General features: G+C 43.8%; 1 protein-coding gene across 2 annotated transcripts in view; it reads right to left on the minus strand.

Annotated features, from left to right (window-relative positions):
- The window catches only part of LOC126248346 (proton myo-inositol cotransporter-like), a 544,708-nt gene that overhangs the window by 347,859 nt on the left and 176,623 nt on the right, over positions 1–20,226 (minus strand). For both annotated transcript variants that reach the window (XR_007545464.1, XM_049949254.1), the window contains exon 2: positions 19,729–19,826. Coding sequence is in view for 1 of the 2 variants with exons in the window: in XM_049949254.1 (XP_049805211.1) it covers positions 19,729–19,826 (98 nt within the window). In the remaining variant the exon portion in view is untranslated. The remainder of the gene's footprint in view (positions 1–19,728; positions 19,827–20,226) is intronic.

The raw sequence follows: 20,226 nt of genomic DNA on the forward strand, positions 1-20,226 counted from the left end.
CTTTTCCATGTCGCGACAGCTCGGTCACGCCGCTGTGAACACGCCCCAGGCGTTTGCAATGCACGAAACGCTATTAGACAACTCTCGGCAAAAGAATAAAATCTTTTCTTTTACCGGTACCTCCACAACCTATCATGTCATCCTTCAAAAGCAAGGCTGGCAATAATTAACCATCTCTTGTGGCTAAATCGCCAACCATTAGACTTTTAAACAACTGAAACTCCGGTAATATGCCAGTGCTGCCGTACTTACCTAGTGCAGCTATGATAACGATACAATGATTGTTAGTCGCAACACTGAACTGCCGACAACAGTCCATGCACTTCCTGGGTAACCAAAACTTTTTGAACATTTAGAGCTCTCTGAAAAATCAGCAATGTGGCTGCTATTCGCCTATTCCGCCCTCGCTCTCTATGGATAATTATGGTGCTGCTGCCTAACAAAATCACTCGTTGCCGAATTTGTTTAAACTAATGAACAGAAAATTTCCCATAATGGCATGGAGAATTCTCTGAATATTCCACGCAATGAAAAGTTTTCAAAGTGCCAGATTATGCTGGGATTTCGAGGAAATCCGCCATTTCCCGTAAGGCACGCAACGAAGGGAGAATCATAGCTTCAGTACTGCTTGGAACGCTTTCCAAAGTTTCTAGGGGATGTGTGCTTATTACAGCGGTTTCTACCCCGCGAACTTGAAGCGTACAGAAGTCCTCTACAGACTGAAATGCGAGTTGAATAATTAGTCTTCCGACAACCCCTCCATATGGGCTTAGAAATGATTCGGTACAGCCTGTCAGCACCTGACAATCATTTTCAACTCTTCTACCTGTTCTCTGTATCAATAGCTGACGGTTACTCTAGATGCTCGCAGGGGATAGTAGTAATACTGCCTGGCAGTGTCTACGGTCCACCTCGCTGATGTGCTCAGCACTAGTGAGACGGCAGAATGTGCGATGGACTCTGTCGCTGTCTACGACAGCCAAGCAGCCATCCCGAGTTCATCCCCTCCCAAGCAGCGGTCAACTTCTAAAGCGTCCTCTGACAACAGCCACAGTTCATGTCTATGCCTATCTTGATTGCGAGAAGAAAGGAGCACGAGCCGGATCCAACTGGCTTTAGGTACTCCTGTTGCTCCTAATTGCAGCTATTCACTATGCCGCCCATTGGCCTCTCACAGGCAAAATAAAGGCGCTACGTGACCTGTCATCCAGCGGAGAGTGGCCGGCCTGAGTGGCCGAGCGGTTCTAGGCGCTACAGTCTGGAACCGCGCGACCGCTACGGTCGCAGGTTCGAATCCTGCCTCGGGCATGGATGTGTGTGATGTCGTTAGGTTAGTTAGGTTTAAGTAGGTCTAAGTTCTAGGGAACTGATGACCTCAGAAGTTAAGTCCCATAGTGCTCAGAGCCATTTGAACCATTTTTGAACCAGCGGAGAGTAGCAACGCCATTCTCATTCCACATTCAAGTCTGACCTACTATTGCATTAATACCACCACCGAAATGTCAAATCCTCCAGGAAACTATTTTGTCTAGCTCTTGTGGCCGGCAATAAGCGGTATCTCTTTACACTTTCACTCCATTCTGATTTCCTAAAAAGACCCTAGCTATTATTTTCAAAAACCACCAGTTCTTCCACTCGCCTGTGGGGAATGCACTTAAACGAAATATGTTGTCAGATGAAGGCTATTTGGCAGACCGCAATTCCAAGCCTTTGGTCAACAGTACACAAGCAGTTGAGTCAACCAAACATGCCACATGGATCTCCTAAAGGATCCAGTTTGCCAGTCTCTCTCATTAACATGGCAGGGCAATATTTAACATACTATCGAAGCACTAAAACGTTATATGCTACCACTTTAAAAGAGTGACTGAGAAGTGGGGTACCAGCTGTCTCATTCTACCTTCCTCAGTACGTTTAAAAATTTTCCCAAAAGTTTGGCATGTGAACATATTCGCGCTATTTTTAATATGCAACTCACCTCGTACTCCCATAAGCTACCTTAACACACCTCTACTTCATTGTTGCTAAGTCGTTCGTGCCCATCACTTCCCACTTGCCCATTCTCGCCTACAGATTCAGCCCAACTCATTGTCATCACCTCTTCGTGTCTCCGTAACTGTTACTGTCTTGTCTGGCAGCCAGAGCCACTTTTGTTCTGTTCTACTACTACTACTACTACTACTACTACTACTACTACTGTCTTCTGTCACTGTCAGTATCTCCCTCTTGCTATCTTACTGCTAGTGTCTCATTCATTCCTTCCCACTGCTTCTGTCTCCTCTCAGTGCTAAAATCTCTCTCTTTCTCTTTGTCATTGATTGTCTCATTAGCACCTGCTCTTACTCACTTTCAATTTCTCTTTCTCTTTATTCCTTTCCCACTGCCATACTTTTCTCAGTAGAAAAAGAACGCGTATATGTTCGCATCCCAAATTTTTTGGGAAAATTTTTAAAAGTGCTGAGGAAGATAGAATGAAACAGCACGGGATGACACATGAGAAGAACTTAATGAGTCAGTAATTTTTTTGTAGTTTGATTATGTGAAATTCAAATAACACAAACATAATTTACGCCTCATACCGGATTTTACGTGCACAAAAATTTTACATGTGCTTCAGTACCACAACATAGGGTTCCCAGAATCCTCCTGATGGTAAGGGGGACACTTTCGAGCGTATTTCTCCGTGCTACGTCACTTTATAAACTAAGTTTTCGCCTCACACCGGATATTACGTGCGTATTTTACGTGTACAAATAGGCTAACTTGTATTTCGGAAACGGATAAATATATAAAGAAGAATTTCAAAACCGTCCGAGATCAGCATGTTAGGAGTATATCCCATAAATTTCAGCCATTTTCTGTGCATAGCTGTCTTGGAAGCCGCGGCTCGGTTTTGATACCCAAGAACCATGTTTTTTCGGGTTTTATCAGAAACCGCCCATGGACTAAATTGTGTCTCCAAAAACTCATTAAGGCGCACCATACACCCCATATGATGCAAAAAGAAACAACCGATTTACTCAATTTGCCTAAGCTGGGGGAAGTGTACAATATTTGAACTTTGACCCTGCATTTCATGACAGTTACAGTGAGATGATCCTTCTGTCGGGTATCCAAATGATCCCTAGCCAAGGGCTATTCGAAACACTTGACCCTATCTTTCTACCGCCAATAGAACCGATGGTACGATCCCCGGAAAAATCCCGTTTTTATGGAACACATTAGGTAGAGCATGCTGTCATACGCGTATCGATCCCGTAGACAAGCTGCCGGTGATAATATTTTTTTTGCCATAACTGCACACAATCGTTCAAGCTTAACGTGTGTACATTATTCAGTGATCTGTCTCCACGGTCCAGGTCATCGAATATGCGATTCGGTGGTGTTCGTCACGTAAGTAGTCGGTTCGAAGACTAGTGATGAAAAAAATAATAATAATTCACCGCCGGTGTTTGGCTCGAAATCGGAAGAGAGGCGGTAGTGTAAACGATTAAACTCTGCGCCAAAGTTCTAAGTTTAGCTCCAAACACCTCTCTGCAGCTTCTTACGCACCGAGAGCAACTGACACACATCCACTAGATTGGTAAGTTACGTTATTTGATAGGAACTGGCTATACACTAGCAAATGATTTCAATATCTCTTTCACCCCGAGTGAGGTGGCGCAGTGATTAACACGGTGGACTTGCATTCGGGAGGACGACGGTTCAAACCCGCGTCCGGCCATCCTGATTCAGGTTTTCCGTGATTTCCCTAAATCGGTTTGAACAAATGACGGGATGCTTCATTTGAAAGGGCACGGCCGACTTCCTTCCTTAATCCGATGACTTCGCTATTTGGTCTCACCCCTGCCCCCCAAACCAACCATGTCTTTATATCATCATCATCATCATCATCTTATCAGCATAAATTATCTCCACTGAGGAGTATTCTGTGTCTTTAATGGAATTTTACTGTGACGGATTTGCACATTACGTCTTACCGACGACAGTATCATTAGAGACAAGAATGGGGAAGAACATTTGTCGTATCCTACCCTATCCACACAAATAATTCTGGCATTCACCTCAACACATTTAGGGGAACCACGGAGAACAGGGAACTTTACTGCGAGTCGAGCGCACTAACTACTGCACCACCTGTCTCGCTGGAACTGCTGTAGTTTCGTAAGTTCGGACAAACGAGTACATATGGTTCCCCTTTGGTGCCGTAATAGCTCCTTCCACAACTGTGTTTACGAGCGTAGCATTTGCTCTCAACCTCCGACGTCCTCTTTTATTACAGTTTTTACTGAAACACAATAGCCGTTGCAGGAAACACGTCGCTGTGCTATGCAGTTTCCACATGTGGGCTTTATATGTCTGGTTCGTCTGCCTGTAACGTTACCGCGACTTGCGACCCAACCAAATTAAAGGGACACACGGGACCTCGTTTCAGTTCACGGTTGATCCGAACAGCTAAGATAAGCCAGAACGATCATCGAAGAAATACAGTACCGTCTTCAGATTTGCAAAAATATAATTCAGTTTTGGAATTCTTAATAAAACTACTGACACTGTGCAGAGTGTGTAAAAAGAGTATGCCTGGAATTGCGGGTCACAGATTTCGATGAAATGTAGCACAGGTGTTATTCAGCGGAAAAAGAAGAATCATCACGAAATCTCTTTTAGCTTCACATTCCAAAGTTTTTAGAGAAAATCGACACGGATGTTTTCGGTGTCGTTCGAGTTGTAATAAGCGTGATCTGTTAGCGAGCTGTTCCACAACGGATCCTGGAGAAAGCGTCAAGCTAACCATTTGTGGACAATCATCATACAGATTGTTCCATGACTGCGTAGAACGGCTAGTTTATCACTCTGCGATAGAAAATCAGTGCTGTTTATTACCTCGGTCAATCTTTGTTTGTATGGCAGAATAAACGGATTTATTCCATAAATGTGAGCAAGAGTATATGTCGTCTATACAGTATAGGTTATATGCAGAGAAACATTTATATGTGATATATCAGTTGGAAGAAACCTGTACTATGTCCATTTACTGCATACAGATGAACAAATGGATGCATGAATAGGGTATAAAATGAATACCACTGAAGATGCCTAGTATCAATTGTCGAAACATGTTAAGCAGAGAGAAATTTAGTTGCAAAATACGGAACTTTTCTCGTGTATATGATAAAGCATAACTGGAGCAACAACTGGGGAGAAATGACTGCAAATATTAACAGCATTATTACGTAAATAGTTGGTAACATGGTAGGGTACACAAATCTGACCAAGCCGAAGGCGAACATCGTTAAGCTGGGGACGAAAACGCCTCTAACGCAATTCAGGTGGCGTGATGTGTACACTGACACTGGCCACCACTTATGACAAGTATGTAAGACCACAGCTCGTCCATGTAAGTTGAAATATACAGGCAATTCTAGAGAGGAGGTGGAGTAGCCGATTACGGAAACAGCAGCGCCTACGCACAAGGAAAGGAAAACCGACAGATTTGTGCTCCTTATTCACTGGTTATGAATATTTACGGCCCTAAACTGGGTGGTGCACTTAGAGATACCATAATAAATTGAGAAGCTTTGTTGATTACTATACCCGAAGCGTACATACTGACTTGGGTTTCACTGTTATGGTGGATAAAACATTTTGTCACTCAAAGGGTTAAGGCTGTTTCTAAATTAAAACAGTATCGGGAAGTGATCCGGGTAAGCCTATAAACGTTTCCTTGTCGATCAGTGGCGCCATACGTCACAATTTATTTCACGCCCTGCACCTATTCACGAATGCGAAGAATGCGGTCGCAGTCGCGAGTGAGATACCACGCTAGTTCTGAGCACGAGTCGAAGGTATGTTTCTAATTCTACCACTAACTTCTTTGACGAAAGTTATTGATTTCTTCAGGTGAGGCATTCAAATAACACAAAGTCTGGTCACGAAGTTGTCGGTGAAACGTTGGCAGTTTTGCGTGAAATTATTCTATCGGGGAGTGACAGAAGGATCGACGCAGCATTAAAGAAGTAGTATGCATCGGTGACCAATGTAAAAATTAAAAAAAAATATTAAGCACTCAAAAATGAGTTAATTAATGTAAAGTTCTGTGCTTAGCGCAATAAACAGCAACTGAAACGCTACTGGCAAGGAATGTTCCATTGAAAAGTAAGCTTGACTCTCAAGCTTTCTCGCAACCACTGAATAATGGATAAAGCGAAATAACTGAGCTAGTCTCTCAGAGAGGAATGAGTACTTGTGTTAAAAATCGATTGCGATACGCTTAACGTATGCAAATCTCTATCTCTCCCCCCCCCCCCCCCCTCTCTCTCTCTCTCTCTCTCTCTCTCTCTCTCTCTCTCTCTCACACACACACACACACACACACACACACACACACACACACACACACACACACACACACACTTTTCGACATAGAAATTTAAGTTTTCCGTTTCTTTAAAAAAAGTCAGACTCTATACAGACAATTCTGTACAGCCTAGTACGTCAACAATAAAATCTCATATTCGTTCTTTTTATTCTACATTCATGCTGCGCGATGTGAAGGTATACTCAGCCTACCAAAAGAACCAGTATTCACGAAGAGATTCAAATCTGGCCAAGTTAATTGGCCTGCCAAACCTCACGAAATAATAAGGAATCACAGAAGAGCTAATCAAGGAAAAAACAACGCATACATAAAAGAAAGATGAGACGTTGACAGTGATGCAGCGTTTCCAAATAAAATAAAAAAAGTATGCGGACATTAAGGAAGTAAATTTCAAACATTAACTATGTACTTGTCCTGGGCTTCATGATATAGTGGATGTGTTAAAACACTATTCTGAAGTTGGACATAGTCCAGTACGAGAATTTTCCGTACGTGGATGATTCATTTCCAGAAAACAATTGTAGCTTGTGTTAATTCCTACGAGTTAATGAACGAAGTTTAGATTTAGAAGCAGTAGCCTAATTGGAATTTGGAACAATTATTTGCCATATAAAGGAGTTACTAAAAAGGAAATCCATATTTGTGACTATAATGCAAATGCCAACATGCTTGCGTTTTGAACTAACGACCTTCATCAAGTGTGACTGCCCTCAGGATTCATCCCATGGTTGCCCTAATGACGTAAGATAAATATTCCACTGAGATGGCGAAAGTAATGGAACAGCGATATACACCTGTACATAAAAGGCAGTGCATTGGCAGAGCTGTCATTTGTACTCAGGTAACACCTGTGAAAAGGTGTCCAACATGAATATGGCAGCACGACGGGAATGGTAATTGGAGCTAGACGCATGGGACATTCCATTTCGGAAATCGTTTGGGAATTCATTATTCCGAGGTCCACAGTGGCAAGAGTGTACCAAGAATACCACATTTCAGGCATGACCTCTCTCTCCACGGACAATGTAGAGGCCGACGGCCTTCACGTAACGACCGAGAGCAGCGGCGTTTGCGTAGAGTTGTCAGTGCTAACAGACATGCAACACGGCGTGAAACAAAAACAGAAATCAATGTAGGACGTACGACGGAAATATCCGTTAGGACAGTGCTCCGAAATTTGGCGTTAATGGGCTAAGACAGCAGACGAACGACCTGAGTGCCTTTACTAACAGCACCGGCCGGCCGAAGTGGCCGTGCGGTTAAAGGCGCTGCAGTCTGGAACCGCAAGACCGCTACGGTCGCAGGTTCGAATCCTGCCTCGGGCATGGATGTTTGTGATGTCCTTAGATTAGTTAGGTTTAACTAGTTCTAAGTTCTAGGGGACTAATGACCTCAGCAGTTGAGTCCCATAGTGCTCAGAGCCATTTGAACTAACAGCACGACATCGCCTGCAGTGCCTCTCCTGGCGTCGTGACACTATCGGTTGGACCCTAAATTACTGGAAAATCCTGGTCAGATGAGGCCTGATTGCACCTGATAATAGTAGGGTTGGAGTGTATTGCAGCTCCCACGAAGCCATGGACTCAGTCAACAAGGCACTGGCAAGCTGGTGGTGGTTTCACAACGGTGTGGGCTGTGTTTACATGGAACGGAATGGATCGTGTGGTCCAACTGAACCGATCATTGTCTGGAAATGGTTAAAATGGTTATGTACGGCTACTTTGAGACCATTTTCAGCCCTTCATGGACTTCATTTTACTAAACGTCGACGTTTCGTCATCGGGCGACAGCAGCTTGTGACTGGTTTGAAGAACATTCTGGGCAATTCGAGAGAATTATTTGGGAACTCTGATCGCCCGACATGAACCCCATCTAACATTTATGGGACATAACAGAGGTCAGTTCTTGCGTAAAATCCTCTAACGGCAGCACTTTCGCAATTATGAACGGCTATGGAGGCAGCATGGCTCAATATTTCTGTAGTGGCATACGAACGACTTGCGGAGCCCATGTCACGTGAAGCTGCTGCACTACGCCGGAAAAGAAAATAGGTTCAAGACAATGTTAGGAGGTATCCTACGACTTTTGTCACCTCAGTGTGTATCCGTCGTAGTATGCACGACAAACTTCCAAACAGGACAAAACGGCATAATATCAAATGTCAGTTTTCTTTTCATTTTAACTGAGGTTCTGTGCACAGATGAAAGCTATTCTATCATTAGTAGTTCAACAAGCTCTGCAAATTTTTGCAGATAAATGCTGTACTTAGAAAGCAAATATCGTTTCCATAAGCTATCCCGCATGACAGGACTACTATCAGTTCTCAGACGAATTAATCAAAAACGCTTCCAGTAATTACATGTTCATTCCGGTCATTGAAATCAGTCTGTTTCGTCTTTACTGGCAAAGAATTTCCAGCTGAGTACCGCAGTGGCGCAGTGATAATTTAGTCCATGGACTCTTACTGGGGAGGACTGCACCTTGAAAACTTGTCTGGCCACCCAGACCTTGGAAATTCTGGAATGATCGGTTGGAGGAGGACACAGGCGATTTCCTTCCGCATCTTCCTCTGACAAGAGCTCACGCGCTGTCTGTGATGACCACATCGTCGAAGGGACATTGAATCTTAATCTTCCTTCCTTCCTTTGTTCCTTTCTTCCAAAGAAGTGGTGACCGCTGTCTTTTCGCATGTGATCATCTCAGCGCAGAACAAAACGCGGTTTGGACATCGCCTACCCAACAATGAATACCTCTGATCCCGAAAGTCTATACTGGTACAGAGATTCTTAGCCCGAACTAAGTCCCAGAAAGTTACTGCTACGCGAACCATTATGAGGGTCGAGCTCTGCTTCATCCCGTAACTAACAATTTTTTCCCGTTCCAACGGATTCGACAATATTCAGAAATTGTTACTTCTGGTGTCCTATACATGCAGTCTCTCCCCTCTCTGACGAAAGGAACTTTCCATGATGTGTCAGTGGGAAGTAACACAGTTTGATAGAACTTGGACCATACATAGAACTGATACAGTACAGAAGAAAGAAATGCGCAGTGTGTCGAGCACAAATGACACTTTTAATGAAACACCTTAATTATCCTGAAGTAACGGCATTCATGATGGTCCCCTGGACATTACAAACTGGGGGATATGGTTCCTAATAGGGTGTGATCACCAAGGACGGCAAAGCCTACTCTGCAACATGCTCCCTTTCTGGCCACGAAGTCGCTAAGGAATTCTTGTGATAGGGCGTTCCATTCTTCCACGAGCACGTCTCAAACTGCAGGATAGTCGTTGGTGTATGTGGGCGTGTTGGAATAGCTTTCCCAGCGCATCCCACACGTGATCGATCGGATTTAACGGAGAGAGCGGGTAGGCCAGTCCATTCGCCGATTATCCTCCTTCCTTTCCAAGAGCTCCTCCACTTGCGATGTTCGATGCAGTCGCGCGTTGTCATCTACGAATATGTAATCAGATAGAATACACCCCTGAAAAGACGCACATGGGGAAGTAGTACAGTGTGACAATGTCGTTGATTGGTGAGTGTACCGTGTTGACAGATTTGCAGGTCAGTAGGCACACGTAACATTATTTTCAACATTTCCTGAATGAAAATGATATAATAAATCTGCGAGATATGCTGATGTTTGCACAAACTGGAAAACAAAAATATGTATGAGCCAAGACAGTGAAATTTACCGGACTGATTAATCGAACAACGAGGAAAAGATGATGAGGTTCTAACGTCTTAATTGGACGCTGAGTCTAACTGCCGACTGCACCAGGATGAGGAAGCTATTAGGTCTTGTCAGTTTCGAAAGAAAACATCATGGCATACGCTTTAAGCGATTTAATGAACCCACAGAAAACTTTATCTGCATGGTGGGATGGGGGATTTGAGTCTCACTCCTCTCGAATACGAGTTCATTGTCTTAACCACACTGATTACTTCAGAGACACACATTGAGTAAGATTTATTTTAACAGAGTCTGGATCTTCTTAGCGAAGAGACTGAGACGGCATCATTGAGATAAAGATAAAAAAATCGAAGTGGTGTGGCGCTTTGCGACATGCCAGTAGCTTGTTAAGTTGTTTTAAGATATCTGATCACTTTATCCAAAAAATAATACTGAATACATGTAGATGCCCTGCATTAAAATCTCCCCAAAACGATAACGCAGAATCTATCAGTAATTATGCCTTCCAGTTTTTAAAATGTCAGCAACATACCCACCAGAAGCTAAGCACTACATCAGTTCTGATATCGACCGAAAGCATTCCAGAAAACCGTAATACCATAATGTATGGTCAGGATGTCACGAGCTGAACGGTCGTGAGTGTTAGTTACCTTTGAGTCTGGGCGTGGTGCGTTGATGTTAGTCAAGAATACCTTTAAGGCAACGAGGACACCATTATCAACAACTCCTCACTGAACGAGGTCGTCTTATAATGTTATGACAAGCTGGATATTCCTTCTGCGATATTGCAGAAAGACTTAGCAGGACTGTAGCCACTGTACATGATTGCTGGCAACGGTGGTCACAAGAATGTGCAGCGGTCACGATAATGTACGGTCGCAGGGAGACCAATCTCCCGTCAGATGGCACTACTGAAAGGGAAGCCCATCATGTTCGGCATGTGGCTCTGGCGCATCGTACTGCATTTTCAGCAGCAATCTGAGCAGCAGTTGGCGCCACCGCGACACAACGAACTGTTACAAATGTGTGACTAAGGACAGCTCCGAGCCAGACGCCCTGTAGTGTGCGTTCTACTGACTCCATACCACCACCTTTTGCGACTTCAGTGGTGTCAAGCGAGAGCTCATTGGAGGACACGGTGGAGGTCTGTTGTGTTTTCTGATGAAAGTTGGCCCTGTCTCGGTGCCATTGATGGTCGTGTGTTGGTTAGGAGGAGGCCAGTTGAGGGCCTGCAAGCAAGCTGTCTACGTGTTAGACACAGAGGACTTACACCTGGAGCCGGCCGAAGTGGCCGTGCGGTTAAAGGCGCTGCAGTCTGGAACCGCAAGACCACTACGGTCGCAGGTTCGAATCCTGCCTCGGGCATGGATGTTTGTGATGTCCTTAGGTTAGTTAGGTTTAAGTAGTTCTAAGTTCTAGGGGACTAATGACCTCAGCAGTTGAGTCCCATAGTGCTCAGAGCCATTTGAACCATTTGACTTACACCTGGAGTTATGGTCTGAGGAGCGATTTCGTATGACAGCAGGAGCACTCTCGTGGCTATCCCACGCACCCTAACTGCAAAACTGTGCGTCAATCTGGTGATTCGATCTGTTGTGTTGCCATTCATTAACAGCATTCCAGGGGGTGTTTTCGAACGGCATAACGCTCGCTTACATACTACTACCGCGCGGGGTAGCCGCACGGTCTTGGGCGTCCTGTCACGGTTCGCGCGGCTCCCCCCCCCCCCCCCCCCCCCGTGTGTGTGTGTGTGTGTGTGTGTGTGTGTTTTTTGTCCTTAGCGTAAGTTAGTTTAAGCTACATTAAGTAGTGTATAAGCTTAGGGACCGATGACCTCAACACTTAGGTCCCATAAGATTTTACCACAAATTTCCAATTTCCGTACCACTGTTGGAACGCAACATGGTTTACAGGGTGTCGTCATGTTGCCTTGTCAGCAGATCTGTCTCCAGTCGAGCTCACAGGGGACATCATCGAACGACAACTCCAGCGTCATCCACAAGCAGGATTAACGGTCCCTGTATTGACCGATCAAGTACCTGTGATCTTGCAACGTTGATCACTTAAATATGTTACCTCGATAAATGAATTCCCGAAATTTTATTACTCTGTGAATTTATTAATTATTCTTTTGGTGTTGCGATTTTTCCGTCAGCGTAATTTACGAAGTGTAAACATCAGGAAAAGCCCTAGTTTGGCGAAAACTTTGACAAAGTCATCACCAGGTTTCGAAACAGTGACCACTGAAAGAGGATAATCAGGTGTTGATCCCTCTAACTAGGTGATTTGGATGTACCCCTTTAACAGCTATGACAAGGGGGTCACTTGTTAATTGCTGGGGAATATACTATAGAGTTGAAAGATGTTGCTGGAGGACACAAGCCCCCAGTGAGGGGAGTGTATTTTAACTTAGCGCTGTTTGCACGTTTTTAATACCCTGCATTTTTTAAATTTGAGAAGTACACTATTTACGCTATGTTTGACTTTGTCCAATAATCTTAACTTTGAAACTGAAATAATCAAATTTTGCAAACTGTATTAACGTTGTGTGCTTTCTCAGATTTTACCTGTAACATTTAAATATTGTATTTTTTCCATAATACTTCCGCCATGTTGAATTATTCTGTCAGAAATTTTGCCAGATTTCTCTCTTACCCTGTTCAATTTTGCCACAACACGTGTAGAGCTGGATCTGGTATTAGATAGCTACTGACTTAAACCTTTACATCATGCCTGAAGACGTGAAGTATCTACGATCAAGCCTAAATGGAAACAAGCTATGAATCGTAGAAACGTCCCAAGCATCTAAACCACAGAATAATTAGAAAATATAAATACATAATCCGATTCTACATCTACATCTAAGTGATTACTTTGCAATTCGTACATACTTGTTTGGCACAGGATTCACAGAAACAATTTCAGACTATTTCTCCTTTCTTCCATTATCGAATAGCACGTGGAAAATATTAACGTCCAATTTTTTCCGTGTGAGCCATGATTCTACTGATTTTATAACGATGGGCATTTCCTCCTATGTAGATGAGAAACGACACAGTATTTTGTTATTCGGTGGAATAAGATGATGACTGAAATTTCGTGAGAAGACCCCGTCGCAACGAAAAATGCTTCTGTTTCAATGATTGCCACCCCAACTAGCTTGCATATCCGTGGCACAATGTTCTTTTTCAGGATAACATAAACCGAAATGCCCTTCCATGAATTTTCTTGATGTCCTCCGTGAATCCTGTTTGGTAAATCTCGTAGCGCGCAGGAAAACTCGAGAAGAGAACACACGAGCATACTGTAGGCAGTCTCTTTAGCATATTTGTTGTACCTTCTGAGTGTCCTGCCGCAGGAATAGGCACTGCGTCGACTACAGCCTTTATGAAATACATTAAAAGTATTGAAATAGTGAATATGGACTACCATCAGCTGTAGAATGGAATGGAGACAATGAAAATTTGTGCCGGACAGGGACTCGAACCCGGATTTCCGGCCTATCGCGAGCGATCGCTTCACCATTTCCGTGCACGACTCACGGCCAGACCCGGACTTCGGCATGTTTTCAGCCATGCGTCTACAACCCGCCAAAATGAAGTTCTTGGTTCTATTTCTCCACAGTTCAGTTGTTCGTGCCTATCTTGCACATGGACTACTCAGTTTGTATATTTTGCTTATTTTTTCATAGTTCCACACAACTTCTTCCGGTTTTCTCGATTGATCTGTGTTTAGTTTTTCAAGGCCTATCCACTGTGTCAATTTATAACTAAATCAGAGGGGGGTGCGATGGGGAGGTTCCCTTGTCAGTTGAATTGACAACCTTTAAATTAGTGTTGTCTATCGTGTAACGGAAATTTAACGGATTCTTTTTTGTATCATGGAAGAATTAAATCCAATATAAAACTTGAAGTCAGAATTGATCAGAAGAAACATTTTTGTTATCGCGGTAGTATAATCACAGATGACAAAAGATGATTAATGGAAGTGAAGGATTGCATTGGCAAAACAGGCGTTAATGATTATGAGCAATATTTTTTCTTCAAAAACATGAATACAGACGTCAGAAAATCCTTTGTAAAATCATTTGTATGGAGTACACTTCCCTATGAAAGTGAAAGTTGGATTCTGGGCAAACTGGAAAGCAATCTACTTAAAGCTGCTGAAATTCGGATACGGCGGAACTGGAAGTCTTGAGGGTAATCAACGAAGAGAGAAGATTGGTAAAGGAAAAGAGAAAAATAAGATATACTAGACATGTCGTCAGAGACACTACCTTATTCATCATCATTCTTGAAGGGAAAGTGCTGGGAAAAAAAGTGGACGGCCTAGACAGAACTATTTGAAAGATATCGAGAAGAGGATATGACAATTACATGGAACTGAAACGAACAGCCAATGACAGGATAGTGGTTGCATCGACAACGCATTAGCCCTTAGAGTATGTATGTACGTGGATGACCTTATACCTTTTTGTTCAGGGTCAATTGCCACTTTCCGTACCATACAGATATCTTGTCTAAATCATTTTAATGTTCTGATTACTTTAAACGACGCAAAAAGATAATATCTGAGAGAGGTGATGACATGTCTCCTAAATCGTTCATGTATATTAAGAAAAGCACAGGGCCTCAGACCTTGGGAAATCCCAGCTGTATCTTCAGTTTCACTAGATGACCTCTCGTCTATTATTATGCCGTGTGGCGTCTCTGACAGGAAATTACGAATCCAGTCGCACAATTGAGACGATACTCCACAGGCACGTAGTTTGATTGTTAACCGCTTGCGAGGAATGGAGTCAAAAAGCTGATTGAAAATCTATGAATATGGTATCAGCTTGAGATGTCCTACCAATAGCACTCATTACTTCTTGTGAACAGACAGCCAGTTGTTTTTCACACGGACGATATTTGCAGAATACGTGATGGTTTCATGTCAATAGGTAATTTTCTTCGTGATATGACAATTTTGGAACAACGTGTATGTACCCAAAATCCCGATAAAAATCTGTTACTTCGATATGAGTCTACAAATTAGCAGATTTATTCCATTTAAATTCTGGTGTGTTGGTGTGACCTGTGCAACTCTCCAGCTATTAGACAGGTATTGTATATTACTGCCGAAACGGGGAAAAGTCATCAGCATACTCTAAGAAACCTAATTGGTATACAATCTGGACCGGGAGACTCGTTTATTAAGTGACAAATTTCTTCGCTATGGAAGAGAGACACGATTCTAAATTTCTCATGTTGGCAGCTGGCTGTGATTAGAATTCTGCAGTATTTACATCATCATCATCATCATCATCATAATCATCATCATCATAATCATCATCAACATAATCATCATCAACATCTTTGGAGAGACATTGACGGAAAATCATGTTTAGTAACACCGTTATAATGGCGCAATGGTTGGTAACACCACCACTGTTATCGCGCAGTGAAGGTATTGATTGTGTCTTGCTGCTACTACTGGGAACTACTAAAATTATCTAGCATTTAATTCAGCACCACGTTTGGAGCATCTGTTAACCATCGCGAATCTGGTAGATCCTGCGTTCTATTAAATCTGACATGCTTTTTTCGTTACTTCTGCAACTGTATCCTGATGAGTTTCGTGTACCATAGGGAATCTGTTCCGTCTCCTATTAATTCGTGAGGTATAAATCTTCAATAGCCATCAACGCAGTTTATCTGATTTTAATCACATTTAATCGATGCTTGCTTGTTATTGTGGAAGGTATGGAGACTGACTTAGGTTCAAATGGCTCTGAGCACTATGGGACTTTACATCTGAGGTCATCAGTCCTCTAGAATTTAGAACTACTTAAGGCTAACTAACCTAAGGACATCACACATATCCATGCCCGAGGCAGGACTCGGGCCTGCGACCGTAGCGGTCGCGCGGTTCCAGACTGAAGCGCCTAGAACCGCTCGGCCACACCGCCAGGCACTGACTTAGGAAGCCGTCAAGCGAATTTTTGTCAGCTTTTCTAAACAGATTTTTTTTGGCAGGTTTGAATGTTCCGGTATTCAATCTCGCTACAGCGACATTATGGTAACTAATTCCCTTATCCATCTTGACGATTTGTATTTGCTTAGGACTGTTGGATGGTATGAGTACTAATATATTATCGCAACCATTTGAACTTCATGTTGGTTCCTGAACTCAAAACAATTTTAGGAGAAAACATTTGGTACAGTTTCAGATGAAGTTTTACGCCTACCACCGAATTAAATTTGTATTTTTACCAACATATCGAGGGTGGTTAGAAGTCTCTGCCAACTATAACTGTACGAGTCACGCACGTTTTGAAAATAAGACTAAAATTTTCCTTGAACATATTAAAAACTGAGTCGTTTCGGTTTTCAAGTATAACTTCCACCAGTGCTAGCTCACAGCAACTTTCTACTTCAATTTCACTACATGATAAACTACTAATAACGGTAATGAACACGCCATCACCCGCTGAATTTAGATAATCATTTCTGGACGCCGTTACATCGTTCGTAGGAAGTTCATCTCTTCTTATCTCCGGCTTTAGCCAGCTTTCACTACCTATGGCGATTTCTGTTACAGTGCTTTCTACGAGAGCTTGGATCTACGATTTTTTGACAACACAGCTACAACAATTTACAGCTATAATGCTGATGTTTTCTAGGTCTACTCCCATCCTGTTTTTGACTTGCTCCCACTGACACCGTATCCCTGTTTGAAGTTCCGGAGACCCCCCCCCCTCCCCTCTCCAACCCCCAGTGGACTCTTGTTCTATTAATGCATTAAGCGGATACCGACGTCTCTCATCCTGTGAATCAAGTCAAGAAATTTGCAGCCCACACACTCTTAGAATCGTCTGTACCACTGATTCAGATCCCCCACTTAGCTCTGTAGCAAATTTCCACAATCGATCATGTCAACTATGCTGCAGATAGTGAGGTTCGCCTTCATCTTCGAAGCAAGACTGGCTGTTTTCACCGCTTCAGTTAGCCGCCGAAAATCAGACAGAATCTCTTTCGATCCGAAGCGGTACGTATCGTTTGTACCAATAAATATGAGCCGTCAACAGCAACTGGTTGCGACCTATGCTCGTCATGGCATCCAGAAGGACCTGTTCCATACCTGGGATACACATAGAATGTACACTGGATTTATTTCCCTCCTTGGCACTCATACCCCTAAGGGGCTCCATCAAGCACCTACCATTGGAACTCTCGAACAGCGAAAATCTCACCATTTGTATACACCGTACCAATTTCTTGCAGGCTGAGAGCCATTCCCTGATAGGGCAAACGTCTACAGTTGTCTCAGGGTCATTATCAGCCACAGGCAGCGCCTGAAATCTGTTTCTCAGGTAGGTTTCCTTAGAAGTCTTTCGTTGCCTGTTACACCTTTGGCTCGACCTCTCGCTTGACCACAGGTAGAGAGACAAATCCAGCGCGGGCAGTAACTGGGCTGAACAAAGCAGAGAACCGTCGGGAGACGTTAAAAAACGTGGTGGTGGGCGTCCTTCGGATACCACCATCCAGCCCCCCCCCCCTCCGCAATAATACCCACGGGGAACAGCATCAAGCTGCATGTCTGAAGCAACACTGCTTGGAGCTGTGAACTAAGGGACTCCAATTAAGCACTCATCTGAACACAGCATTCTCAGTTCCTATTCATACTAAATTTGTCGACAACAGCGCTAAGGACGGTGTAAATCTATGTTACACATATAGTTGAGTCCATGCGTCATGTATGCACAAACACACGAGAATTTAAAAATTAAACTTTGGAAGCACAAAGACAAAGCTAAATAAGTGAATCAGTTCTATTTAAAAATCTCGTGCTGCTCACAAGGAGGTTGACATCTTTCAGATTGAAAGAATATGCTGGCAGGAAAGTGCACGTGGTACAGCTCTCTTACTGTTCATTGCACAGATACAGGGATTGGACGTAGTAAGTACACCTATGGAAGAGATAAAGATTGATTAGTATGCTGCTGGTCTCCTTTGGCATGAACAACAGATTGTATATGTCGTAGAATGGATAATGCGTAAAACTCTGAACATTCAGAGGAATAGATACTTCTCGTGCAAAGTGGGTGCCATTTTCGAATATGTCCTTGGAGGACGAAATCGACTGTGCAACGTGTCCTCCGATATAACCTACAGAGGCTCAATCATATTCGGATCTAGAAAGTGGGAGGACCTCCATCATATTCATCATGCGTGTCTCTCACAATTAGCCGGCCGCGGTGGTCTCGCGGTTCTAGGCGCGCAGTCCGGAACCGTGCGACTGCTACGGTCGCAGGTTCGAATCCTGCCTCGGGCATGGATGTGTGTGATGTCCTTAGGTTAGTTAGGTTTAAGTAGTTCTAAGTTCTTGGGGACTAATGACCACAGCAGTTGAGTCCCATAGTGCTCAGAGCCATTTGAACCATTCTCTCACAATTCCAGCACTGTTAGCAGAATAGTCTTAGCACATAGATCGTTCACTTTGAAACACAGTTTGCACCATTGGATGAAGACCGTCACCCGGGCTACATGCGTAACCGCCCATACAGGACAACAAGTGGACTAGACATAGCAGCCCACAACATCACTGAACCCAGCACTGGGAAAGTAAACATTGTTCTCCATTTGTCTGGAATAATGTGATCGACGATTCGTGCTACCAGAGGTACTGCATGGTGTAATCAACTGTTCTGGAGTAACGACATTGGCTGCTAGTGGGAATTTAGTTGAATCAATGGGGAAAGTTGAAAATTTGTGCCGGACCGGGACTCTAACCCGGATTTTTTCCGTTTCTGGTGAACGGTTGCCGTGACCGCCTCGGCTATCCTGACACGATTTCTGATCGAACCAAATTTCCAACCTATCCACACTACTGATGATGTGCCCTTGCCATGTGCGAAAGAACAGATACCACATATATACATTTTTAAATAGCCGCTCTATCGTGAATGTTTCCACATGCAGTTCCTCCGAATAGTTCTTCATAAACTTCCCGTACATGTGTGTTCGTCTCATGTTACTGTCTTGTATTTTCTGGCCATAATTCACTTCACAGTCTTCCTGCGTCTATCATTCAGCTTCGTCTTTAGGTCTCTGTAGCTAACTTTCATAGGTGCTCTTTTAAGGCCGGCAGGAGTGGCCGAGCGGTTCTAGGCGCCACAGTCTGGAACCGCGCGACCGCTACGGTCGCAGGTTCGAATCCTGCCTCGGGCATGGGTGTGTGTGATGTCCTTAGGTTAGTTAGGTTTAAGTAGCTGTAAGTTCTAGGGGACTGATGACCTCTGACATTAGGTCCCATAGTGCTCAGAGTTTTTTTTTAAGGCAGTTGCCTTAAGCCATTTTGCGAAATTGAGGGAAACGTAATCTCACGATGGTCCTCCCGAATGCGAGTTCAATGTCGTATCACCACGCCAGTGCGCAAGACCGTCTCCAACAACCATGCCTCTTTGTATATCTGAAGAATCAGCCCTAATGAAGTTCTGACACGACTGTCACTGCTAGCAAGAGACTTACGTGCACACATTCATCGACTAGGTGGTACGCTTCAATACTACAGGGTGGGAGTATACGACAAGCTTTATTGAACTACTGTCATTACATGTGAGTCGATATTATTTTGTCCAACCCCTGGATAATGAGTTGCTCTGTACTTACCAGTCAGCCAGCCTCCCATCAAGGCAAACATCCAGGCTGCTGCAATAGTCGCCGACACAATTGCCTCATGCCAGGCAGTAGTCAGCGCCAATTCCTTCCTGCAACACAGAACCGTTACGTTATTAGCTAATAACTGGGTCACGTCCTTCTTATTAAACACACACTGCTTGTTGTGTGTACGTTTTTCAGAACAACCCGTTTGTATTAAGAAGTTCGTCTATGCCAGTGCTCTCCCCCCCCCCCCCCCCTTTTTTTTTCAACCTACTTAGTCTTCCAGTGACGATAATTGTGAGGTAACAGGCGAGTCGCCGCACCCTGATATAAGTTCGGAGGAAGCAGTGGCCGCAAGGGCCGCTCGGCCAGCCGGGGCCCGACAGCAAACGCGTGGTGCGGAACCTTAGCCGGACGACAGGGGTAGCCCCAGCGCGTCGTCCATCGACCACGTGGCTGGCAATTCCTTAGTGACGCTGTGCGCTGGGAGGGCCAAAGATGGCGGAC

Source organism: Schistocerca nitens, chromosome 3 (assembly GCF_023898315.1).
Source record: "Schistocerca nitens isolate TAMUIC-IGC-003100 chromosome 3, iqSchNite1.1, whole genome shotgun sequence".
NCBI classification, from domain to species: Eukaryota; Metazoa; Arthropoda; class Insecta; order Orthoptera; family Acrididae; genus Schistocerca; species Schistocerca nitens.